This window comes from Oncorhynchus kisutch, linkage group LG27 (genome assembly GCF_002021735.2).
Source record: "Oncorhynchus kisutch isolate 150728-3 linkage group LG27, Okis_V2, whole genome shotgun sequence".
NCBI lineage: Eukaryota > Metazoa > Chordata > Actinopteri > Salmoniformes > Salmonidae > Oncorhynchus > Oncorhynchus kisutch.
Window position 1 is genome coordinate 12,731,508 of NC_034200.2, and position 27,449 is coordinate 12,758,956.

The 27,449-nt window shown below is 41.2% G+C and overlaps 1 protein-coding gene across 4 annotated transcripts in view; it reads right to left on the reverse strand.

Moving 5' to 3' along the window:
* Positions 1-1,178: 1,178 nt before the first annotated feature.
* The window catches only part of LOC109872132 (matrix metalloproteinase-16), a 42,456-nt gene continuing 16,185 nt past the window's right edge, over positions 1,179-27,449 (reverse strand). For 2 of the 4 annotated variants that reach the window (XM_031807327.1, XM_031807325.1), the window contains 6 exons: positions 20,121-20,282; positions 9,914-10,131; positions 6,427-6,565; positions 4,311-4,461; positions 3,102-3,217; positions 1,179-2,864 (listed from right to left, as the gene is read on the reverse strand). In XM_031807327.1, the coding sequence (XP_031663187.1) occupies positions 2,497-2,864; positions 3,102-3,217; positions 4,311-4,461; positions 6,427-6,565; positions 9,914-10,131; positions 20,121-20,282 (1,154 nt within the window). In that variant the 3' untranslated portion in view covers positions 1,179-2,496. Of the gene's footprint in view, positions 2,865-3,101; positions 3,218-4,310; positions 4,462-6,426; positions 6,566-9,913; positions 10,132-20,105; positions 20,283-27,449 lie in introns of all 4 variants that reach the window. The other 2 variants (XM_031807326.1, XM_031807324.1) reach the window with 1 other exon arrangement.

The following is a 27,449-nucleotide window of genomic DNA, read 5'->3' on the forward strand; positions in this document are numbered from 1 at the left end:
CGAAAGCATTCGACAGGGATGCCGGGCCATGTTCACTCCAAAGCTTCCCACAGTTGTGTCAAATTGGCTGGATGTCCTTTGGGTGGTGGACAATTCTTCATAAACATGGGAAACTTTTGAGTGTGTAAAACCCAGCAGCGTTGCAGTTCTTGACACAAATCAGTGCGCCTGGCACCTGCTACCATGCCCCGTTCAAAGGCTCTTTTGTCTTAATCATTCATCCTCTGAATGGCACACATACACAATCCATGTCTCAATTGTCTCAAGGCTTAAAAATCATTATTTAACCTGTCTTCTCCCCTTCATCTACACTGATTGAAGGGAATTCAACAAGTGACATCAATGAAGGATCATAGCTTTCACCTGGATTCACCTGGTCAGTCTATGTCATGGAGAGAGCAGGTGTCCTTAATGTTCTGTATATCCATTGTTTTTGTCAAAATTGCTCAAACTCAGTGAATTTCGTTCGAAATGATTGATTAGTAGAAATATTCAAACAGTGTCTCTGTTTTTCAAGGAAATTTAAAGTCAGGACTGAGACTTGACCACTAAGGAATACTAAACACGTCTTCGAAAGCCATTCTGGAGTGTATTTCGCCTTAAAATGTGTTTATTTGTCCCACTGAAAAATACAATTATATTGCAGTGTTAGGTCTTCAGAGGACTAAGGCAGGTTTCCCTCAACATTTTTACATTGGCTTTGTTCCTTTCATATTTTTGGGGATCTGGACCAACTCCCCAGTTCTTGCCGATGACATGCATACCCAAAACATGATATTGCCCCCACAATACTTGGAAAAACACTTTTTCACTCTGTGATTTGTTGTGTTGGATTTGCCCCGAACCTTATTTTTTTCATTGAGGACAAAAAGTTGATTTCTTTGCCATGTTATTTCACTGTGGAGTAGATTGTGTACACAAAAAAAAATCCCAATTTAATCTCTTTTTAACACGAAATCTTAAACTTTTACAAGGGTGTGTAGACTTTCACAAGGCACTGTATGGTATTGATATAGCTGTTGATATGGAGTTCATTATCCTGATTCTATCAAATATTTTTAAGTAAAAACAAAAAAAGAAGTACCACAAATGTGGACAACTCAAATCCCTAAAAATGTAAAAACAAGTTTCTTTACGTTCACCGGGAATCTCACATACTGAGTCATCTCACACACGTCGAGAGGAACGTGACATCACACAACCACATTGATTTTAATATCATGGAGGGCAACCATGGGCAATTCAGAGACAATATACTGTAACATGTTTCTTGGGACCTACTGTATATTTTATTCACATTGACTGTACCTACTGTATATGTCTTCAGATCACAGCCAGGATTTTGCCACTTTTACTTAAACTTTTTTTTTTTATCACACCATGTAAAAGAATACATGAAAAACCAACTGCTGTCACTGCCAGTCAGAAGAACAACATGTCAAAAGATGTTAAGAAATGGACACAGTAAACCCCACTACCACTATTTTCATACAGATTTGTGGAGCCTACATACAGTAGATATGTTAACGCACACGTGCACACACACACACCCACCCACCCACACAGGCAGAGTCACGCAAACACACTCTCACACACACACACACACACACACACACACACAAAGAAACATAACAAAAGTAAGCTATGATTAAGGCAGTCTCCAAAATATTGCAGAGATGGTTTTGGCCCCCAGTGTTAGAGACAGACTGCCACAACAGTCTTATTCGGTTCTCAGCTCTGTTCCTAGCTGCTGCTGCTTCCCGTAGACCACAGACAGACAGAGAGCACACCAGACCAGACGGATGGCCATGGGCAGATATGGAAAAGACATGGCCAAAGAAAACGTAAGCGTGATGTCATGTCATGATGATGTTAGATCCATAGATTAGAATTAAACATCCCAACAAAGAATCTCGGAGTCGTAATCCTCACTAGGAAGGGAAGATAGGTCAAAGGTCATATTTGGTTTGGGTATCAGACAGTCCACCTCACAAGTACTAATATTTGAAAGAGAATTAAATCAAAAAGCACAGAGTCTGGGCAACTTGAACTTTACTAGGACATGAAAATAAAAAGTAGTAGCCTATTACTAAATGGTCCACTGTACGGTAGATAGTAAGGGCTTGTTAGGGGCGTGCAGACAGAGAAAGACATGGGTCCCACACAGCTTTCCTTTTTCTCCAATAACTACTGAGTGCACCCAATGATAGTCAATAGTTAAATCAGACACATCTTCGTTGGAATTGGCAGCCACAGTCCATCATAGTCTTGAATGAAGACGTCTCCCTTTTCTCCACCTTGCATGTCACAAAGAGGGCAAAGCACAGTTTGGAACATGTTAGGAGGACTCCTCTACTGTACTGCATATACTGTCCATCCACAGAGGGAGTTAGTTTAACAACTAGAGAGCAATAGGAGTTTGATAGCTCTTCCCACAGTCCCTAGTGGAAGTTCCATACACCTCCCCTACAGTTCCAGTCCCCTCTCAGGTTTAGCTCAGACCCACTCCTGCATGGAGCGCTTGCAGTACAGTATGTGTCTCTGCGTGCTCTTCCTCCTGAACTGGAACACGGTGTAGAGCAGGACCATCATGCACAGCGCCAGGACGCAGGGGATGGCGATAGCCACGGCATTCTCTGTGCCCCCTGTGCTGTCCAGCTTGATGACGACGTCCACGTCACCGTTGCTGCTGTCGGAGTGGCGCTCCTCCACCTCCGGGGGGCTCCAGTCCCAGTCAGGGTCGGCCGGCGGGCCGTCGCAGCCCATGAAGTCCCTCAGGATGGAGCGGGGGTAGCCCGGCTCCACACGCAACCGCTGGTTGTTGAACTTCCAGTACTCCTTCCCCTTGTAGAAGTAGGTGAATCCTGTTCACAGGAGGAAAACACTCAATATTTAAACATTCATACAAGTTAATAAAATGACTTGTGCCAGAAAAGTTTATCCTAAAATGTACATTTTCTAGTTTTAGAACACAATCAAAAATGTCCTGTACTGAGAAGCAAGGCATAAATAGGCTATATAGAGCAAAGAGGCCAATTTGAGTCATTAGAAAGAGATGCAGAGATAGAGGATGATATAGAGGGAGGAATGGGATGGCCTACCGTTGGCCTTGTCCACAAAAGCCCCCTGAGGGGAGTCAGGGATGCCCTTCCAAACCGTGATGGGTTTGGGGTAACCAGGGTCCATGTTCCTCATATCTTCGTTGTACCTCCAGTATCTAAAGCCAGGTAGGAATGAAACAGTGCAGTCAATATCCAGAAATGCAGATGTAGGATCTTCATTTGAGCCAGTTTGCTAAAGGAGGGAAATCATCCTGGAGCAATAGTTAATTAGAATTATTATGTGGATTATAATTAATGACGTTTTTATAGGGGTTGATAAAAAAATTGTTAGGGCAACTTAAATCGGACATTTCAAAGTGGAAATTCCAAACTTTAGAAGCTTTTTGAAAACCCAAATACACTACAAGTTTGCATTTCCTGCACACTCACTCACACTCACACACCAGCATTATAATGTCATGATCTTCTACACGCACACACAACTTTTAAGGCTCAGGAGAACGTTACGCTGTCATACACAGAGGGATGATGTCGTGGTCTTAAAAACAAAACTTCCTAGTGAACAGGGTGCTGCGGCATGATGACAGTGCCATGACAAATAATTTGATCTGCTCTCGCACCAGGGTCAGCGCATTCATATGATTTCATCTATCATGACAGCTTCACAAAATATCTGAGTCATATTGGTAAACACCATGTACTAAGTATAGCATCTTATTCTCTTATAGTCCACATACATAGATGGTCTCCTTACCAGACAAGTCCCGCAACATGGGGCAGCAGGGTAGCCTAGTGGTTAGAGCGTTGGACTAGTAACCGAAAGGTTGCAAGTTCAAATCCCCGAGCTGACAAGGTACAAATCTGTTGTTCTGCCCCTGAACAGGTAATTAACCCACTGTTCCTAGGCCGTCATTGAAAATAAGAATTTATTCTTAACTGACTTGCCTAGTCAAATAAAATAAAACATGTTTTTTTTTCAATAATAAAAACATTCGTGCCAATATCAGTCAATTCTATATCAGCTAGCCTGTATCATTGTCATTGATAAAAACTAATACAATATAAGGTATAACCTAATTCACAATCTAATAAATCTAGTGTAACGCACAGACGGTCTCAAAGTCTCCATAACATGCAGGCCCCATTGTCATCAATGCCTGCCAGGCAATTCTATCATCAGCTACAATCTATCGTCACTATGAATCAAACCAATGTGGTGTCATGGAGAAAGGAAAAGGTAAAACAGACCTGTCTCCCTTGAAGAAGTATGTCTTGGCCACGTCCTCCCACCACACGGCGGTCTCTATACTCTGGGTGGGCATCCCGCTCCCAAACAGAGAGATATCCTGAGGGTAGGTGGGCTGCAGAGTAGTGTCCTTGACCACCCAGAAGCGGTTCCCTAAAAAGAAAAAATAGACACAAATGGATCAGTGGTCATAATTATCCAGTAATCACAAACAGAGCCTGGGTCCAAACATGATGTTTTACACTGTTGCTATGTAACACTGTGAGCAGTATTGTGACTTTTAATTGATTCTAATAACGAGGGCTTATTACACTGGCGTACCGGACACCCCCGCAGCCCCCGGAAGGCGGAAGGCCCACACCTCTGGAGGCCCATCCGCATGTCCTCGATGTCTATTTTATTTACTTATTTAATCATTTTTACAGAAACCCTCCAAAAAGTAATTTATAAACCTTCTTTTCATTTCAATACGTACTAGGAAGTTAAGTGTTTGTTTCTTGGGCTTCAGGAATGTGTCTGAAAAAGTGCCTCATGCCTTGAAAAAAAGAAACTGATTGAAAGAAACGGGATATCGGTGAACAAAGGTCATGGTCCAGGCTACGACGCCGCTAGTGCAATGAGTGGAGTTTATCAGACCGAGAGAGTTTTTGTTCAGAAAACGATCTCTTCGCAGAAGCGACAGTTACAGGGGTGGTTAAAAAAAAGAAGAAGCTTGATTGCCGTAGCAACATCAAGGAAACTGGGCAGAAGGGAGTGGTGCTTTAAATACAGTAGTTCTGTAACATCTTTAAATAAACCTCTCATTCTTCTTATATGCTGGCCTCAACACGTTACGGAAAGAGAGGAACTGTATAGGAAGCTCTGGGGACAGGTCGTCTGGATACTGGACAGTCAATAAATGTGGCATTTAATAGATTGGTTTTACGCACAACAACTTTCTATCCAAGCTGGAAGAAAGCGTGAGAGCTCATGTCATGGAGGTTCAGGTAGGCTACACAGGACCGTTGTATATTCCAAAGAAAAATCAATTGGGAGCTGATTAGTATGCTGCTGCATCGAAAATTAATTTTACAATCTGCAATGTTTGAATCTCCTACTTTAATTACCGAACAAGTAATTACATTATTGCCGCCAGCCAGCAGACACTGTGCATAGCTTCGTGAAATGTTAGGATTAACATGAGAAAAAGACGACCAAATAGGCCTAGTAATAAACATTTATCCAATCCATTAGCTAAAGCAAAGCTACAGGCTACATGCCCTGGCATCATCGATTCTATAAACAGCCACATAGACATGAAGGGGGGGGGGGGACACTGCATTACACCAGTGACTTATTTGCATAGTTCAGGAAGAGGTAAAGAGCTACTATAGTGTTGTGAGTTTATTTAACAGCTTTTGAAAACGAGTGTTATTATAATGAGTACAATAAGGGGCTACTGAAGTGTTGTTTTATTGTGAATGCAGTACAATAAGGGGCTACTGAAGTGTTGTTTTATTGTGAACGCAGTACAATAAGGGGCTACTAAAATGTTATTTTATTGTGAACGCAGGACCATAAGGGGCTACTGAAGTGTTGTTTTATTGTGAACGCAGGACAATAAGGGGCTACTGAAGTGTTGTTTTTATTGTGAATGCAGTACAATAAGCGGCTACTGAAGTGTTGTTTTATTGTGAACGCAGGACAATAAGGGGCTACTAAAGTGTTGGGAGTCCAGTCCAGTAAGTAGCTCCTCCACGAGGGAATAAATAAAGCATGATGCTCTCTGTGATCCTGCTGGGTGACAGATGTCATGTTAATCTGCCTGATGGAGGGATGCAGGGATGGAGGAGGGGCTGAACTCTCACCCGTTAACATACAGTACAAAATTGATGCTATTTAGAACATATTTCTACTAATTGCATTGGCATTCTCTTGTACTTATCAATATGACATTGTGATGACCACAAACTGCTTTGCTCTGTCTTTTTCCCTCAATTGCTCTCCTTAAACTACCCTGCAAACGTAATGCTACCTTCTGCTGATACAAGAGTAAAGTAAGCTCCCTTTCATCTCCTCCATCTCTCTCCCATCCTGTCCTTTTTTCCTTTCTATCTCTCATTCCTCTCTTTCTCTCACCTTTGAAGAAGACAAACTTCCCTTCGCTGTTTTCATAGACGGCGTCGATCTTGGCAGGCAGGCCTTTCCAGAAGTAGTTGATCTGCATGGGGTAGCCAGGGACCACTGAGTTGTCCCTCACCCTCCAGAACCACTGGTCCTACACACGGTGCAGACAAAAACACATGATCTTCACCTCCTTCTCTGTGGTAGCATAAACCCAAACTCTGAAACCTGCTTCGTCGCATTCCCTAAAACCAGCAGTGATCGATTCCACTGAAAGCCTTCAGTGAACACCTCCACATGTAAACATATCTTTTAACATCTCTCCATCCAAAATCAGGGGACATGGTCAACAGTGGAAGTGTAATAATAACCATAAAATCTAGCGGTCAAACAGAAATGGTTCCAATAATTTCCCCACCATTCATTTTCCCCATAGGAAATGTTAGAAGCACTTACAATAATGGCTGTGTTTCGTGTAGGCTTACCCGGCGTGACGTTTTGATAACCTTTCGAACAAGGTGAGTTTTATCAATATTAGTAGGTTTTATTTACTCTCAAATTCGAAAACGCTAGTTAGCATGGCTAACAGGTATTGTGTCAATTTAAAACTTGCACAAGACATTTCACAGATTTTTAAATGTAAAGAAATTACATTTTTGGAAAATAATTTAATATCTGTGTTTATCAAAGATAGAAGGTAGTGAGAGCACTGGGTGGAGTCCTTACCTTTAAAAAATAAATAAAAGCGAAATTAGCGCTGTATTTACATCCCTTCAAAACAAACCTTTGTGAACGGCTTTGTTAACCATTTCAAGTAGCAGTGGACCTAATTGGTTCCCCAATAAATTATAGACCTCAGGAGGAATACCATCACAACCAGGTGATTTGTCTTTATTCATGTTATCCAATGTCCATTTGAGGTCATGAAGGGAGATGTGGGCTCCCTGGAAGCTGGCTTCTTCAGTTGAAAAAAGACGAGTTCTTATAGCTTTTAAAAATGATTCAATCTGGCTTTGTGTGGATGTACAATCAGAGGTGTACAATTATTTTATAGAAACGGGAAGTAATTAGCAATTCACCTGATTCAGATTCTATAGTTGCAATATACTCTAATCGATCATTACTACAAAGCCTGTTAGACAGTAGACGACTGGATCGATTACCACGGAAGTAAAGGTCGAGTCTAACTTGATGGATGTTAAATTCTGCTCTCTGTCGTATAGATTTAGATCTGTCTTGACTTTGAAAAGAGTAGTCGCTACCTAGTCTGATAAAAGTGTTTGTTGAAACCGCTCTAACGTCGTTAACAACTTTTCCAATTCTGATATCTTCATTAATTGTGATTCATTCAGCCCAGATGCAAATGCAGTTGCATTGTTTTTAATAAAACCTTCAATGACATCCCATAAAATCGGATGATCAGACTTAATTTTTGTTAATCATTATCAATTCATTTAATTCAGTTTGAAATTGTTCACAGAAAGTATGATTTTGTAGTAAGGAATCATTAAAACATGTGGTTCTTTTAGGAGGTTCTGGTATTTGTATCTGGCAATAATAAGCATGGTGATCAGATATGCTCATATGCCAAATTTCTATTTTCATGATTAAAGAAAATGGAGGAGTAGATAATGGCACGAAATCAATACGGGAGAATGTTTTGTGCCTGTTTGAATAGATAGTGTACTTCTTTGCTTTAGGGTTATGAGCTAGTCAGGCATCAATAAGGTTGTAATCAGAGAGTATATGTTGGAGAGCCTTGACTGCCTCTGGATTGGAGTTGGTCTCATTAGTTTTGTCCCGCATGTCCAAAATGGCATTCATGTTTGTCCCAATAACCAGTTGGAATTCACTTAATTCTAACAATATGCTGCTCAGAGAATCAAAAAACATTGGACTATATGAATTTGGAGCATACACATTAATAAAGGCAATTTTCTTTCCATTATGGATACATTTAAGGAAAGTGATTCTGCCTTCTTGGTCTTTGCTTTTACCCAAGATGGTACTTTTTTATTTCTTGTGTGTCGCAATGATTACCCAAGCAAAAAAAAGTATATTGTAATATATTACAAGTATACTGAAATATACAAAATAATCAAATAATATACTTCAAATTCGAGATGTATTTTTCTAGTATATATTAAGTAGACTATAATATATTATATTCATTGTTTTTCAGTCTTGTAGTATACTATAAATATGCTATCATCAACCTTCAATACAGGACAATGATTGATAGATCGGTAACAATACAAAAATCAGACATTGAATATCTCTTTAAACATGTTCAAGTTAATAATTATGCTGTGGATTATGAATTAAACCACCCAGACATAGCAAAGGTACAGTCGTTCTTCTGAACTGAGCTGCAGGACAGGAGTGAAACTGCTAAGTGATGTTACCATGAGGCCATTGGTGATTGATTGTAAAACAATTACAGAGTTCAATGGCTGTGATGGGAGAAAGCTGAGGATAGATCAACAACGTTGATCTATCCTCCACAATAATGATGTCAATGACAGAGTGAAAAGAATAATACAAATATACAGAAGAAAAATATTCCACTTTTGAGAAATACATATAAATATACTTAAGGTGTATTCAAAGTATATTAGAATACACATTAGTATCTAATATGCTAAGAACATGCCCCACTTTAGATAATTTTGTATGTATTTAATATACTTAAATGGTTAGAAAATACAAATAAATTGACATTAAATGTATTTAAAATTGTTCCAATTTAGATCATTTTAAATATACGTAAATACATATACTTTAAATATGTTAATGGAGTATGATTTAAGGATATTTAAATATTATTTTTCGCTTGTGTGCGTGCACCTTTAGTTTTGTTTGGGGCTGGTGAAAAAGCAGCCAGTTTGTACAAGTAGTTCTCTATTCTGTGTGTGTCCTTTTGGAGCAGGTGTTCTCCTTGGGACATTGCTATATCAATATGGTTGCTTGCTAGAATATCAAGACAGCTGGAACGTTTGATTGGTGAGTTTAGGCCTCTCACATTCCATGAGAGAATAGCGTTGCCATTGTATCCCCCCCCCCAAAAAAAGTAGTATTGCAGATGTAATTATTATATTTGGTTTTAATAAGCCCATGGCTGTAAAACAAAAAGCAGGAGCCACAGGAAAAACCACTCATTTGTCGTTCCCCCCCCTCACGAACAATCTGATATTGAGAGACACCATATTCCCACAGTCGAATTGTGGACAGACAAATTCTAGCTCTGGAGCGCAATAGACCTACTAGTTATTCCTTGTCACACAATGAATGTTCCACACCTTAATATGGTGTTAATTATTGACAGGTTTGAGGAAATAAGTCCATCAATTTATAGTAATTTGCAAAAGAAAGCAGCGAAAAGCCACATGTTGCAATACATGCCACCGGAACCGGAAGGAAAAATCTATTATCTTTTAACACTTTGTAGATTTTATAGGGTAGACAAGTGTACATTACACAGTATCTGTGCATGCCGACCTACCTTGAATACGAACAGCTCCTGTCTGAGGATGGCCAGGGTGTTGAAGCCTCCGTCGCAGATGTTGGGCGTGGCGTAGGGGTTGGAGGGTTTGGCGCCCTGAGGAGGGCGGTGGGGCCGTACCTGGCGGTCGTGCTTGCGGGGTTCCGAAGGGGAGTGGAAGCGTGGGGGAGGGGCCGTGGGTGGGGCCCTGGTGGGCTGGAGAGCCCTGTCTGGTGGACCTGGAGATGAATGGGAAACATTAGCCAAACCAACTAACTAGCTAAGGGCATAAAAAATATACATAGTGTCATTGAACATTTACTCCTTCAATGAAAACAATAAAACAAATGTTTTTTAAATTATATACACAATACTATTACTATACTACTTTGCGTAGATTTAGTGTACTAAACAGATAGACGGCATTACTATAATATAATATTATGTGGGAAATTAAATGCAGTACAATAGATACAGGTAAATGCCCAAATAAAGGAAACACTTGAGTAAATGAAGGATACAAAGTTTATTGAAAGCAGGTGCTCCACACAGGAGTGGTTCCTGAGTTAATTAAGCAATTAACATCCCATCATGCTTAGGGTCATGTATAAAAATGCCCAGTTGCCCATTATTTTGGCTACCATGGCAAGAAGAAAAGATCTTAGTGACTTTGAAAGAGAGGTCTCAAATAGCATATGGGGTTTAAAGGGTGTGTGTGTGTGTGTGTGTGTGTGTGTGTGTGTGTGTGTGTGTGTGTGTGTGTGTGTGTGTGTGCCAGTTATAAGATCACAACCCAATTGAACACTTGTGGGAGATTCTGGAGCGTTGCCTTTCAGTCAGTCAACTTCAGTACAACCTACTATGGGTAGTCGCACTCTAGTTGAAGGATCTACAATCACGCCTGACAAGGCAAATTAAATCCACGCCTCACTAGAAGCCCAGTGTGAGGCTCGGATTCTTTCAATTATTCCACTCTTCACCTCATGTGGTCCGTGTGGCTCAGTTGGTAGAGCATGGTATGATTCCCTCGGGGGACCAGTATGGAAATGTATGCTCTCACTACTGTAATTTGCTCTCGATAAGAGCGTCTGCTAGATGACTAAAATGTAAAAACAGGAACGATTTACGCTACTAACACAAACAATTGGAAAAGGAGACTGTCTTACGTTGCGCTAACTTAACTGTGATAGAGTGGGCTCACCACCTGTACACTGTACTAGTTATCATACGTTTTCTAATCACAAACAAAGTTATTAGTTATTCTTCAATTTGCTGGTGCAATGAGTAAGATGGTCAACAAAACGACTGAGACGACGATGCCTAAGTGTGTGTTTGGTTTGGGGTCGAGATCATGCCCCCAGTCATGAGGTTATAGCATTTCTCTGAAAGATACTCACAATCTATGTATAGTTTGTCTCGGGTTTGGAGCATGCTCAGGCGGCCCTCAATCAAACCAGTTTGGGTACGCATTGCCACGCACTGTGTACAGACTCCCTGGAAAGACGTGTAGCATTCTTGAGGAAGCTTGGAATTACTGATGGTGACTTTCCTTTCCCGAATGCTGGAAGCAGAGATGGATTTGGTGGTCTGCCTGGGCGTGGGGTATGTAATGGCTGCCTGTGCCCAACTCGGCTCCTGTGCACTCTGTCATCGGTTACGGGAGGCTAGAAGGGGCATCCTGGTTCGGTGGGTACCTCACAGGCTGCCTCGGGTAAGCACTGCTTGCCTCTCTTCCCAGACTTGTTGATGAAGGGTCCGGTCCCACCCCAGTGATCCGTTCCTATGTGGACTTTCGAGACCGGGCTAGCTAAACAAGTGCTGCATAGCGTGCTAGCCAGGTTGGCTAACTCACTAAGGCGAGCTAGGTATTACTAGCTATTCCCGTCTTCTCATGATGGAGTTTCTGGAGTAGCTCTCTTGCTTAGTATAAGTATCATTAAGTCGCTTGGTTATTCTAAACGGACCGTGCTGCAGTCAAAGAGGCTAGCCTAGTGTCATGACGTGGCCCTTTCTGGGTGTGGATCGCCCCCCCCCCCTCTTGTTCCTCGTTCCTCACTCTCTCTCCTAAACCCAGGTTTTGTTATCTCAGGTCATAAATTCTTGGCAGAGGCTCTCTCCCCCTGGTCATGCAGAAAGAGAGGGAGAGAGTACAGAGAGAGAACAAAGGACTTCACCGGGCCAAACTCCTAAATCCCCAAAATGGGAGAATTAAACCATTTCTACTTTTTAGAATGTGGGAATGGTCCATGGACACTAAAGGGACAGTTATGATGAGTGTGTTTCATTTGGTGATCTCATGAAGGACAGGAAACACACATAATGTTATCTCTTAAAGTGTACATTTCCCAGCTGTTTGTGAAACGATGTAACGTGATATTAACCTTCTAAATGAGAGTATGGATTTTCATATAAAGATGAACTAGTCAGTGGCCACACTCCCGTGAGCCCAGACATCACATTAGACGTCACGGCCCTTTTCCACTGAACGGTATCTCTTAATGTGTACATTTCCCAGCTGTCTGAAACGTATAAAACCCACTCCTGATGAAATTCACACCAGACCACGTAAACCCCAGTGTAAACTAAGGTTGCAAAGGGTTGAATATCTAAGACCAAAACATGCCGTGTGACGCTGGTGTGTGAAGTGGATTAAACTACAACTCTACCAAAGGACAATACTATACTACGTGGAGCATTGGCCACACGGCTGGAAATTAAACTACAGAATTTAATGGAGCATTGGCTACACGGCTGGAGTTAAACTCTGAGACTATCAATCTCTACAGAATAAGTGAGAAATTCTAGACGACACAAATGACTAGTCTTCAGCTAGAAATTACGTAAACCTAGGACAAGAATACAGACAACCGCCGAAACACCTATTCTATGGCAACATCTCCGAATGGTATTCTGAAGTATCCGTCTAACAACATCAAAATACTTTAATCTTCGGGGGAAACGCAACCAGAGAGACTCTGATGAACTCTCCAGCAGACAGACCAGATTCCAACAGAGAAGACAACGACATACGGGCGTAAATATGAATTGCAATTTCTTTTTGAATGAGTGGTCATTCATGTAAAGTATTAGTAATTTCTATGAGTGTAGTAATCCTCTGAGTTTCCCGCTCTTTATCGGTCCACACCCCTTTTCTTTTGTCTACCAAGCCATCATATCGGCTTTGCCAGCTAGGGAGTCTTTTCTTTGTATCATGTAGCAACCAAATGTATAATATCTACTGTTTGTTTGTTATGTATTTATGTGATTTGATTAGTTAGTAAATAAATAATTAAGCCAATTTGTATAACGCTGATTCATAATTTATGCTAGGTTTTGTGCAGAATTTTGTAAGACGTTCCGATGAGACTAATAGAAGGTAAAGAATAATTAATGATGGACTGCTATTGATATAAAAGATCTTCAGATCTTTAAGAGTGGATTTGGGAGATAGCCGCTCCATATAAGCTAATGCTTCCGTGGTGCCATCCTCTTCCTAATGAGTTAGTTATTGCCTGATTAATTTATTCAAAAATTAAACATTAGGTAATCGATTTGAAAATAGCCTGTCATCACATTAGGGATAATAGAGACACGACACTATCTTATGCTAAAAAGCCTCCTGGCTAACATTGGCTAGCATACTTAACCTCCGGCGAGTAAAACTGACTAGCTTTCCCCTGGCGTTATGGCAACCCTCTTCCTATTTTCAGTTCCTGGAGTTGGAGGGAGTGAAAGAAATGGAGTTTGTGTGCACCTCTGATGAAGAAGCAGCCCCCCGGGCACTTGGCTGGGGTAACGCCCGGAGCGAGGGGCTTTGGCATGGGTCTGTGAAAATAGTGCCCCTACTTTAGCTAAAACGGTTTAGCTACTACGTCAGCCATTGCCAGAGTGCCCGTAAAGGGGCCGGGCTTCATGCAGGCTATACAGTCTCATGGAAGCACAACGTATGTTGGAAGCTTGGCCATGTTTAATGCTGCTCCCTCTGTTACCCCACGTTCCACGTTGTTCACAGGGTTCAAGGGGTATATCAGTGTCCCCAGGTTGAGAGTGACAAGTTGGGTCACTGTCCGCAAGGGGGCGTCCCTCCCCCATAGGTGGGATCCATTGCTGATTCCTGCCTGAAGCTCACTAGTCCCTTTAAGGTGTCTAGTGATACAGGTTATGGGCTCTATAGGCAATTAAATGTTGGTAGCGGAATCGAGGGAACCAGCAGGGTTGGATATGACAACGCTATTATCCCACACGCAGACTCTGTGGTTAATATGAATGAGCCCCCAAATGAGCTATCTGTCTCCAGCTCAACGCTTTTCATTCCTAATATTTTTTCCCTGGGTCTATTTTTAATGCGTCCAGTCCAGCTCTGGGTGCCAGCAGGTTACTGGAACACATTTTACCGCCAAAAACCGAGTGAGGCTCATTGTGGCACGGACAATCGGGGTACATCACTAGCAGTGTTTCAAACTCATAAAAGACACATACTCGTCCACTTACCCTCGCCTTATGCCCTTGGGAGAATCCCCACAGCCATATTTGTCATCGGTCCAAATGATTAGCCAAGCAAGGGAAGTTTGCAACGAAAACACCTCCGCCCTCGATTTTAATGGAGTTTGAGAGTGTACATTTATGTTCACCTCAGGGCTGAAATGCCCCATAATTCAATTCGCGATGATTGTACATCCACTAAGATAAGTCCACCAAAACTTAAAACCTCAACATCAATATGGAGTTAACATAAATAAGGAAAAACACATGTAAATAAGTTAGAAATGGTGCTACTAATGCACACGAGGGCACAAACACGTCTCGTAAAATGAATGATGTTTTTGTTAGGTTAGCTTTTGGAAATGACAGAAATAAAACATTTTCCTTCTTCAGAAGTAGCTAGGCAGGCTAACGTTATTTAGATAATTCATTCGCTAGCTATCATACAGTAGGTGTATATTAATAATTATATATTTAATGTAAGTAGAAATGCAATCATAATTGACGGTAGCGCATGTAAAGCACCCACAAGCTACCGATGGCTGAAAACACAATCATTGCGGGTTGAATGTGACGAATGTTCGGACAAGGGCGGTCTATTTAAAGTGCTGCAAGTGTATACTCATCAGACGTCATGATACGTCATCAGAAGTGTCCACTTAATTTGAGGGCTGAGGGGAGAGTGTGTGTCTGTTAAGTGTTTGGAATGCCACTGATAGCCGGAGTCCTTGTACCCAGAGTGGGCTGGGCTTCAGGCAAGCCTTGGCACATAAATACATTTCTTTCAAGTGAGTTCCACACTGTTCACGGGTGTTAAAACTGTTGTTTCCTGTATTTGAGTTAGATTAAACATTTTCCTTCTCTGGGCTTCCGGTGACGCAATTTAGGAAATGGCTGCCTGATTTTTCGTACTGCACATCTGTTGGGTATTTTCCCCATAAATTCAAGTATTTACTCTGAGTATTATAGTAACTTACACTTAAAGGGGAACGTAGGAAAAGTTCATGGAAGAAGGACATTGTGACCCCTGGTGGACAATCAGAGTGTGTACAAGTGGCCCACAGGAAAGGCCAACCCCTTTCATGAAGGGTTGGTTTCAACAGAGATAGATGACGAATGATGGCATTCAAACGTGTAAATACATTAATTTCTTCCTCCCAACGGGCGGTGGTTCGTATGCAAAGTAAATGGTTACTGGGAGTGTAGTTTCCAAATGTACAATAAGTGTCTCTTTCCCTTTGTCTCTCTCTCTCGCTCCCCCCTCTAATGTTATGTTGTAACAAGCCATCATATATTGTCAGTCCACTAGGGACTTTTGTCTCATGCAAGTGTGTATGTGTATTCTGTGTTATTATTTAGTTAGTAAATAAATGATTCAAACAAATTGTGTAGTACTGAATAATCAGCAAGGCTGGGGTTCTTGCAGATCCAAGCAGGTTACGACTGTTCAGAATGAGACTGATATGAGTTAATGATTAATAAGTGACTGTTATCAATATATAACTTATATATCATTTAGAGTTTAATTCAGGAGATGGTAACTCATTAACCTCTCTGGGATATGTGGGACGGTAGCGTCCCGCTTGGTCAAAAGCCAGAAAAATGCAGAGCGCCAAATTCAAATAAATTCCTATAAAAATCTAACTTTCATGAAATCACACATGTAAGGTACCAAATTAAAGCTACGCGAGTTGTGAATCCAGCCAACATGTCAGATTTCAAAAAGGCTTTTTGGCGAAAGCAGAAAAAAACAAATGCTATTATCTGAGGATTGCACCTCCATAAACAAAAGAGAAAAAACATTTCAACCCTGCAGGCACGACACAAAACGCAGAAATAAAAATATGAATCATGCCTTACCTTTGACGAGCTTCTTCTGTTGGCACTCCAATATGTCCCATAAACATCACAAATGGTCCTTTTGTTTGATTAATTCCATCCATATATATCCAAAATGTCTGTTTATTTGGTGCATTTGATCCAGAAAAACACAGGTTCCAACTTGCGCAACGTGACTACGAAATATCTCAAAAGTTACCAGTAAACTTTGCCAAAACATTTCAAACTACTTTTGTAATACAACTTTAGGTATTTTTTAAAGTAAATAATCGATCAAATCGAAGACGGGATGATCTGTGTTCAATACAGGAAGAAAACAAAACTGAAGCATGCTTTCTGGTCATGCGCCTCTATCAAACAGTACACATGAAGTGACCCTTGTTCAAGATGGCCGTACTTCTTCATTACACAAAGGAATAACCTCAACCAATTTCTAAAGACTGGTGACATCCAGTGGAAGCGGTAGGAACTGCAAGCAATCCCTTAGAAATCTGGATTCCCAATGAAATTCGATTGAAAAGAGGGTGACCATTTTTATTAAATTCTGAATGGCTTGTCCTCGGGGTTTCGCCTGGTACATAAGTTCTGTTATACTCACAGATATGATTCAAACCGTTTTAGAAAGTTCAGAATGTTTTCTATCCAAATCTACTAATAATATGCATATCTTATCTTCTCGGGATGAGTAGCAGGCAGTTGAATTTGGGCATGCTTTTCATCCAAAATGCCAAATGCTGCCCCCTATCCTAGAGAAGTTAAACAACTTCTTCCGTGGTGCCCCAAATTCCTAATGACTTAATTGTTACATTAAATTAATAATCGGGTAACAATTAAACATAGTTAGTGGATTAAATAAATAACAGTCATCAGATTAATGAAAGTCACAAAAAGGTTTTGTTTGCATCACGCATTTTGACATTTGAGTGAGAGGCCCCTCCAGCGGTCAGGCTCATCCCCCTCAGTCCTCTGGCATTGCAAATTCTTTCCCCACTTTAATTTACTTTTTTATTGTTCTTGTTTTTTCTGTCTTTTTAGGTTGATGCTAAGCAGGCTGTTATGGTGCACAGGCTTTTTGGTTTATATCGATGCATCATGGGGAATTTAAGGTCATAAGTCTCAATGCAAACAGATTGGGGAGTGCCATCAAGAGAAGTGAGGTAATAGCAAAGATGAAACGGGAGAGAGTTGACGTATTATTCTGTCAGGAAACTCACTTATCCCGTCCTGATCACGAGAACTCAAGATTATGGGATATAGAAATACCATTTTCTCTTCTTATAAAATGGGTAGAAGGGGCGTTGCAATTTTGAGAAATAAAAGGAAAGGAGGGAACAAGGACATAAAAGGAAAGGAGGGTAGATGTATCTTTGTTAAACATAAACTGGATCACAAGGAAGTTACATCATTTAATGTTTACGCTCCACCGGGGAATGACATGGTGTTCTTTAGGAATGTGTTTGATTTAACTGCCACAGAAACCTCTGGCACGCTTATCAGTGGAGGGGATTTTAACATGATTTTAATCTCACAATTGGACAGTACAAATCAAAATAGGAAAATGAGCTCGGTTGCTAAAAAGATCAATAGGATTTTACAGGATTTAGGACTGTTTGATGTTTGGCGCGACTTCCATAGGTCATATAGGGGATGCACTTTTTACTCAGCCCGCCACACTGAATACTCCAGGTTAGACTACTTTTTCATGTACAGTGCAGATAGACACAGGCTTAAGGATTGTAAGGTTAGGCAGAACGAGTTGACCTAACTCTACATCTTGATAGCAAACCAAGAAATACTCTATGGAGGCTTAATACACGCATGCTGAATGATCCAGCATTTAAGGAGTCAATAAAGACAGAATTGAACATCTATCTGGAGAATAATGATAATGGGGAAGTATCCCCTGCTACATTGTGGGATACACTAAGCTGGTTAATAGAGGGAAGATCCTAGTCACATCATCTCTGAAGAAAAAGATAAATGCACAGAAACAGCTGAAATTACAGGAAACATTAGGAAGCTTAGAACGATCTCATAGTCATTTCAAAGACCCTTTTATATTACGTGAGATTCAAAGGGTAAGACAGGAAATTGACCAGATTTATATTGAAGAAGTAGAGAAAAAAGCTTAGGTTCCTGAAAGAACGATATAACGAAGCAGACTCAAATGACTAGCATGGGGACTGCTATAAGACTGACAATAAGCACAGAATACAATTTTCTAAATAAAAGACCGCAAAACAAAGCAGATTAAATGCAAATTGGATGAAATACAGAATGTGTTTGAATCATACTATACAAATCTGTGCAAGCAACCAGAGAAGGCAGATGCACAGACAACAGGGCGTTTTTTTTTTAACTCACTTGATCTCCCTTCAATTGGAACAGAGCAAAATTATAAACTTACTTCAGAAATAACTACTAAAGAAATTAATAATGCAATATTTAATCTAAAAGCAAAAAGATCTCCAGGCCCTGATGGCATGACTGGTTCAAAGCCTTCAGAGAACAACTAACACCTCTACTTCGGGCCTCTTTGAACTGGAATCTACGAGAGGGAGATCTACCACCATGGAGAGAAGCCATCACATCTGTAATTCCAAAAAGCGGGTAAGGATAAGAAGGAATGCAGTTCCTATAGACATATCGCAATTCTTAACATGGATCATAAATGGTATGCATCAATAATAACCAAAAGAATGGAGGACATAATCCCAGAATTGATAGGAATTGGGAGTTGGAAATTGGCACTGGTTTTGGAGGCACTGAGCCTCTGGAGTCGGTGGATCTGAAGATCCTCTCCTACAAAAACCCCCTTTGGCCTCGGCTAAACATGTTGGGGACCTCCATGCGTTATCCGTACACCCTTCCTGTATTCAGCTCTAAGGTGACATTGTGTCCAAATGCGGCCTTCGCTCCAAAAGTCATGGCTATGTCCTACAGGTTCTTAGCTTTTGAACTAGTTCCCTTTTTGTGTCCTCTTTTTTGCGTCTGAAGAGAAACAGAAGTTACATGCCCTGTGCCCCGTGCGGGCTTTACGCACATACATTAAACGTACCCAGGACATCTGGTTATGTGATCAACTTTTTATCTGTTTTGCTAATCCAGCTCGCGGCAGGGCGCTTTCTATGCAGCGTTTCTCCCTTTGGATTGTGGAGGCTTTCCCCCTGGTATATAGCAGTATGGGGCAAGGGTCACCTAGAGGTGTACATGTCCACTCCACCAGGAGTCTGGTGGCATCTTGGGCGTTGTTTAAAGGGTTTACTATAGGAGATATTTGTGCTGCGGTGAGTTGGGCATCACCACACACTATTGTGAGGTTTTATTGCTTGGATGTCACTGTTCCCAGTATAGTACACAGAGTACTTATGGCTGGGATTACTATCCGTTGGGGTCGGCTTGGGGCGTGATTATATTTTCTCATTGTATGTTGTACCGAAGTTGACTGACTGAAAGGGAATGTAACGTTATGACTATAACTACTGTTCCCTGAAGGAGGGAAACGCACCATCCATTCCTGGGCTCGGTTAAGAATGGTATTAAATTGAAGGAGTGAATCCGAGCCGCATGCTTATCACCTGTGGAAGACGTGATTGTAGATCCTTCAACCGAAGTCGCAAGAGTGTGACTCCCCATAATATGGTGTACCTTGTTGCCCTCATTCAGGGAACATTAGTTATAGTGATAACGTTACGTTTTCCACCATCATCAACAAAACACTGAATTATGGAATTTCTTGTGGAAGAATCGTGTCGCATTCCTCCAGTAGAGTTTCAGACACTTGTAGAATCTGTGCCAAGGTGCATTGAAGCTGTTCTGGTGGCTCGTGGTGGTTGGCCCAACTCCCTATTAAGACACTTTATTTTGGTGTTTCCTATAATTTGGCAGTTACCTGTTGGTACAGTACCATAGATTTTCTGGATGCCCTGAAGGTCGTCGTGAGGAAGTTTGAAGTTCTCTGTGTCCATGTACTGGTAGAATGGAGCCATGATGGCTGTGGGGTCATTGGAGTGTTCCAGACCCAGGGCGTGGCCCAGCTCATGGACTGCCACCAGGAACAGGTCATTACCTGGGAAGGGAGAGAGAGACTAGGGATTAGAATCACACACACAGAAACACACACGCAGTGTGACTACACACACACACATGCACACACACAGACCCCAGCTAGCACATTTGGTTCCTTGGAAGTTGTGGGAATGTACACTACCGTTCAAAAGTTTGGGGTCACTTAGAAATGTCCTTGATTTTGAAAGAAAAGCATTTTTTTGTCCATTAAAATAACATCAAATTGATCAGAAATACAGTGTAGACATTGTTAATGTTGTAAATGACCATTGTAGCTGGAAACGGCAGATTTTTTATGGGATATCTACATAGGCGTACAGAGGCCCATTATCAGCAACCATCCCTCCTGTGTTCCAATGGCACGTTGTGTTAGCTAATCCAAGTTTATCATTTTGAAAGGCTAATTGATCATTAGAAAACCCTTTTGCAATTATGTTAGCACAGCTGAAAACGGTTGTTCTGATTAAAGAAGCAATACAATTGTCCTTCTTTAGACTAGTTGAGTATCTGGAGCATCAGCATTTTGGGGTTCGATTACAGGCTCAAAATGGCCAGAAACAAAGACTTTCTTCTGAAACGCATCAGTCTATTTCTGTTCTGAGAATTGAAGGCTATTCCATGCAAGAAATTACCAAGAAACAAGATCTCGTACAACGCTGTGTACTACTTCCTTCACAGAACAGTGCAAACTGCCTCTAACCAGAATAGAAAGAGGAGACGGAGGCCCCGGTGCAAACTGAGCACTGAAGGGGAGTAGACAGTTTAAGGGGAAAAACTGAAGGGGAATAGACAGTTTAAATAATCTGTTTTAAGCCTTGAGACAATTGAGACAGGGATTGTGTATGTGTGCGATTCAGAGGGTGAATGGGCAAGACAAAGGATTTAAGTGCATTTGAACGTGATATGATAGTAGGTACCAGGCGCACCGGTTTGAGTTTGTTAAGAACTGCAACACTGCTGGGATTTTCACACTCAACAGTTTCCCGTATGTATCAAGAATGGTTCACCACCCAAAGGACATCCATCCAACTTCACACAAGCATTGGAGTCAACATGGGCCAGCATCCCTGTGGAACGCTTTCGACACCTTGTAGAGTCCATGCCCCGAATAATTGAGGCTGTTCTGAGGGCAAAAGGGGGTGCAGCTCAATATTAGGAAGGTGTTCCTAATATTTTGTACACTCAGTGCATATGGTTTTAAATAACATTGTTAGAAAGTTCCTTGAACGCTACTAATGTTCTTGTGGGTTTTATGGAAAGTTCTCTTAATGTTCATGAACATGACATTAAATAGAACTATGAGGAAACCTGCAGAAAACATTCTTCTGAAGTACTGAAATTCCCACAGAAGAATGTTGTTTCTTAACGTTCTCTGAATGTTCTGAGAGCATGACTTTAAATTGAACCGTGAGGAAACCTGTCGAAAACATTATGTTGAAAATATTGACATTACCACCTGAGAAACTGAAAAAGAAAAGTAAAAGCTGGGTATCCTGCACCATTCTCAGAACTTTGTGGGAAAGTTGCATGCAAAATAACCATAGGACAACCAAATTCTCACCAAGCTCTTTGAAACATATGGTTCTCAGAACGTTATGTGCTAGCTACGATACACACACACACACACACACCTACAAAACTGGCTCATTTCCAGTTGAATTCTACAGAAGTGTATCAATCAACATGTTAATCACACTGCTGACATTTACTATAGTCTATAGGGCTATAATTCATACGGTTTCGTGTTTTTCACCTGGGGATTCAACTCTATTATGAACGGCAAGGTTAGAATGAGGCTATTAAGGCTGGGAAACGTGAAGGGCATATTATGTGTCTATAGGGAGCCATAGCTTACAGAGAAAAGAGTGTCCCTGCCCAAGGCATTGGAACATTCATGTCCTGTTACACAACACACCGGTGCGCGCACATACACACACACACACACAGCAGCAGCAGCAGGACCACAGATATACGTACTTGACTCCACGTTACTCGTCATGGGTCTGGAGTATGTGTAATTTTAACTGACTTGTCCGGAAGGGCCCGTACAGATCCGAACGCAACTGCTGCAGTAGAGAGAGAGAAATGCTCAAATTTATTCTGTAGCACTCGCTCTTCACAAGAGTGGAGCGTGACGCGTGTAGCTTGATGTTGGCCAATCACAAGTCATTACAAGTGGCAATAGGCTACAGTCGTAGAGCCTCCGTGTGGAAAAAGTTAGGATATTTAATCAACGGAAGATGGAATTACGGAGAAGGATAGGCTACAACCACCAAAAGCCAACAACTAGCCTGCTATTTAGCTAATATTCTGAACGGAGTTGTTGTTATTTGTAGCTGTAGGATGAGAACTCATGCACAGCAGTGTCAATTAGCCAAGCTAGCTGGTTTAGCTAGCTTCTCCCGGTTTGATGCAGTCAAGACAGTTACCACTTAATTTTAATTTTTTTACCTTTATTTAACTAGGCAAGTCAGTTAAGAACAAATTCTTATTTTCAATGACGGCCTAGGAACGGTGGGTTAACTGCCTTGTTCAGGGGCAGAACGACAGATTTGTACCTTGTCAGCTCGGGGATTCGAACTTGCAACCTTTCGGTTACTAGTCCAACACTAACCACTAGGCTACCCTGCCATTATTTATCACATTTGAGGATAAATAACCTAGCTATGGAAGCTATTAATCTACTATAGCGCGAGTCGGCTTGGTTGGTTGGTTGCTGTCACTCGTCTCTTTCCTCCCTTCTCCCTGTTTCACTCATTCACAGTATGACCCCTCCCCCACCTGCTAGAGCGGCACCACTCTTCTTCTTCGATGGGGTTTTTGCAGCAATTCAACCAGGAAGTCCTAATTCACACAGTCTCCTCTGAACAGTTGATGTGTCTGTTACTTGAACTCTGTGAAGCATTTATTTTGGTTGCAGTTTCTGAGGCTGGTAACTCTAATGAACTTATCCTCTGCAGTAGAGGTCACACTGGGTCGTCCTTTCCTGTGGCGGTCCTCGTGAGCTCATGAGAGCCAGTTTCATCATAGCGCTTGTTGGTTTTTGCGAATGCACTTGAAGAAAGTTCTCGAAATTCTCCGGATTGACTGACCTTCATGTCTTAAAGTAATGATGGACTGTCATTTCTCTTTGGTTATTTGAGCTGTTCTTGCCATAATATGGACTTGGTCTTTTACCAAAAAGGGCTATCTTCTGTACACCACCCCTACATGTCACGGATCCCTCCGGAACTGTCATGACGCACACCTGGTCCCTATTCCCAGTGATTAGTATTGTATAATTGTGCCCTTTGTTCACCATTATCCTGTCGATTATTGTTACAATGTCCGTTGGTCGTGTGAGCACCTGTGCTGTGTTGCTTTGGCTTTTATGCCACTTGTATTGCGTAGATGATTAAGAGTCTCGTCCCGTGTAATAATCATTGTGCGCTTGTGTATGTTCGGGTCTCGTCCCGTGTATTTATTAGAGGTACTCCTCACTCTTCTGTTTGGGTTTCAACCCTGTGTTTTCTATACGTGTTTGTTTGGTCTTCGTCCCCGTGTTTTTACACGGAATGCTGTAATTTGGGGGAGAAAAAAACCTATTACGCATTTCTGCGCCTGTCTCCTGACCATTTATGCCAACGTGACACTACCTTGTCACAACACAACTGATTGGCTCAAATAACAAGGTACACCTGTTAAATGCATTAAACGCTTTTCCAGTTCTGCCCAGAAATGTTCTATGGGATTGAGGTCAGAGCTATGTGATGGCCACTCCAATACCTTGACCTCTTTGTCCTTAAGCCATTTTGCCACAACTTTGGAATTATTCTTGGGGTCAATGTCCATTTGGAAGAACCATTTGCGACCAAGCTTTAACTTCTTGACTGATGTCTTGAGATGTTGCTTCAATATATCCACATACGTTTCCTACCTCATGATGCCATCTATTTTGTGAAGTGCACCAGTCCCTCCTGCAGCAAAGCACCCCCACATCATGATGCTGCCAACCCCGTGCTTCACGATTGGGATGGTGTTCTTTGGCTTGCAAGCATTTGGCTCCAAACATAACGATGGTCATTATGGCCAAACAGTTCTATTTTTGTTTCATCAGACCAGAGGACATTTCTCCAAAAAGTACGATCATTGTCCCCATGTGCAGTTGCAAACCGTAGTCTGACTTTTTTATTGCGGTTTTGGAGCAGTGGCTTCTTCCTTGCTGAGCGGACTTTCAGGTTATATCGATATAGGACTCATTTTACTGTGGATATAGATACTTTTGTACCTGTTTCCTTCAGCATCTTCACAAGGTCCTTTGCTGTTGTTCTGGGATTGATTGAACTTTTCACACCAAAGTATGTTCATCTCCAGGAGACAGAACGTGTCTCCTTCCTGAGCGATATGACGGCTGCGTGGTCCCATTGGGTTTATACTTGCGTATTATTGTTTGTATAGATGAACATGGTACCTTCAGGCATTTGGAAATTGCTCCCAAGGATGAACCAGACTTGTGGAGGTCTACAATTTCTTTCTGAGGTCTTGGCTGATTTCTTTAGATTTTTCCATGATGTCAAGCAAAGAGGCACTGAGTTTGAAGGTAGGCCTTGAAATACATCCACAGGTACTCCTCCAATTGACTCAAATTATGTTAATTAGCCTATCAGAAGCTTCTAAAGCCATGACAGAATTTTCTGGAATTTTCCAAGCTGTTTAAAGGCACAGTCAACTTAGTGTATGTAAACTTCTGACACACTGGAATTGTGATACAATGAACTATAAGTGAAATAATCAATTGTTGGAAAAATTACTTATGTCAAGCACAAAGTAGATGTCCTAACCGACTTGCCAAAACTATAGTTTGTTAACAAGAAATGTGTGGAGTGGTTGCTTAGGTCTCCAACCTAAGTGTATGCAAACTTCCGACTTCAACTGTATATTCAGGAAGCAAGGTTGTTCTTGTATGCTGGATATAAAAGAAGCTTCAGCGTTCACTGAACTGGCGGGGAAGATTGAATGGTTAGAGCTTCTCTGGCGTGATACGATCACATTGGCTGGTGGTAAAAATGCAATAAACGGATATCCTCTGTTCTCCCCACGCCCTGTGTTTATGTTTGCAATGAAATGTATTACCTCAGAATGCCCGATGCTATAATGTTTGCAATCAAATTCAAGGAATGAAGTTTTCCTATCAATCTAATTTACATAAACATTGTGATTGGAGTATAGCTGTGACGGTTATCGAATCAGGATCAAATCCTCTGATTTCCTCGAGCTCATTAATGATAGAATGTTCATATTTGAAGATTACGAAAAGGGTCAGTCTCTTTGGCAATGACAAGAAGTGGCAAGGAGTGGAATGTTAGCTAAAGAGACTGGTACTAATGCTAATGCTAATGCTAATGCTATAGATAATTTTATTTATTTATTATGGCACGGCATCAACACGCACTCAGGTGTGACCAATTAGTGGGCACTGCCAACCAGTGCTGGAAAAAGTACCCAAAGTAAAGATACCTTAATAGAACATGACTTAAGTGAAAGTTACCCAGTAAAATACTACTTGTGTAAAAGTCTAAAAGTATTTGGTTTGAAATATACTTAAGTATCAAAAGTAAATGTATTTGCTAAAATATACTTAAGTATCAAAACTAAAAGTATAACTCATTTCAAATTCCTCATATTAAGAAAACCAGATGGCACCATTTCCAGGGGCTACCTCCAACACTCAGACATAATTGACAAATAAAGCATTTGTGTTTTGTGAGTACGCCAGATCAGAGGCAGTAGAGATCACCAAGGATGTTCAATTCACAGTTTTCAGTTTGTATTAGCTAACACAATGTGCCATTGAAACGCAGGAGGGATGGTTGCTGATAATGGGCCTCTGTACGCCTATGTAGATATTCCATTAAAAATCTGCTGTTTCCAGCTACAATAGTCATTTACAACATTAACAATGTCTACACTGTATTTATGATCAATTTGATGTTATTTTAATGGACAAAAAAAAAATGATTTTCTTTCATAAACAAGGAAATTCTAAGTGACCCCAAACTTTTGTACGGTAGTGTACACTTATCTCCCTCACCAGCTTTAAGCACCAGCTGTCAGAGCAGCTCACAGATCACTGCACCTGTACATAGCCCATCTATAAATAGCCCAAACAATTACCTTATTCCCTACTGTATTTATTTATTTATTTATTTTGCTCCCTTGCACCCCATTATTTCTACTTTGCACATTCACCTACTGTAAATGTACAATTCCAGTGCTTTTAATTGCTATGTTGTATTTACTTTGCAACCATGTCCTTTTTATTGCCTTTACCTCCCTTATCTCACCTCAATTGCTCACATTGTATATAGACTTGTTTTTGTACTGTATTATTGACTGTATGTTTGTTTTACTCCATGTGCAACTCTGTGTCGTTGTATCTGTCGAACTGCTTTGCTTTATCTTGGCCAGGTCGCAGTTGTAAATGAGAACTTGTTCTCAACTTGCCTACCTGGTTAAACAAAGGTAAAATATTAAAAATCAAAATATTTTTAAAAAATCAAAATGAGATGAATAATGCAGTATATGTAAACATTATTAAAGTGGCATTATTAAAGTGACGAATGATCCATTTATTAAAGTGGCCAATGATTTCAAGTCTGTATGTAGGCAGCATCGTCTCTGTGTTAGTGATGGCTATTTAACAGTCTGAGTGCCTTGAGATAGAAGCTGTTTTTCAGTCTCTTTGATTCAGTCTCTTTGATGCAGCTGTACTGACCTCGCCTTCTGGATGGTAGCGGGGTGAACAGGCAGTGGCTTGGATGGTTATTGTCCTTGATGATCTTTTTCGCCTTCCTGTGACATCGGGTGCTGTAGGGGTCCTGGAGGGCAGGTAGTTTACCCCCTTGTGATGCGTTGTGCAGACTGCACCACCCTCTGGAGAGCCTTGCGGTTGTGGGCGGTGCAGTTGTCGTACCATGCGGTGATGCAGACCAACAGGAGGCTCTCAATTGTGCATCTGTAAAAGTTTGTGAGGGTTTTAGGTGACAAACCAAATTTCTTCAGCCTCCTGAGGTTGAAGAGGTGCTGTTGCACCTACTTCACCACACTGTCTGTGTGGGTGGACCATTTCAGTTTGTCCGTGATGTGTACGCCGAGGAACTTAAATCTTTCCACCTTCTCCACTGCGGTC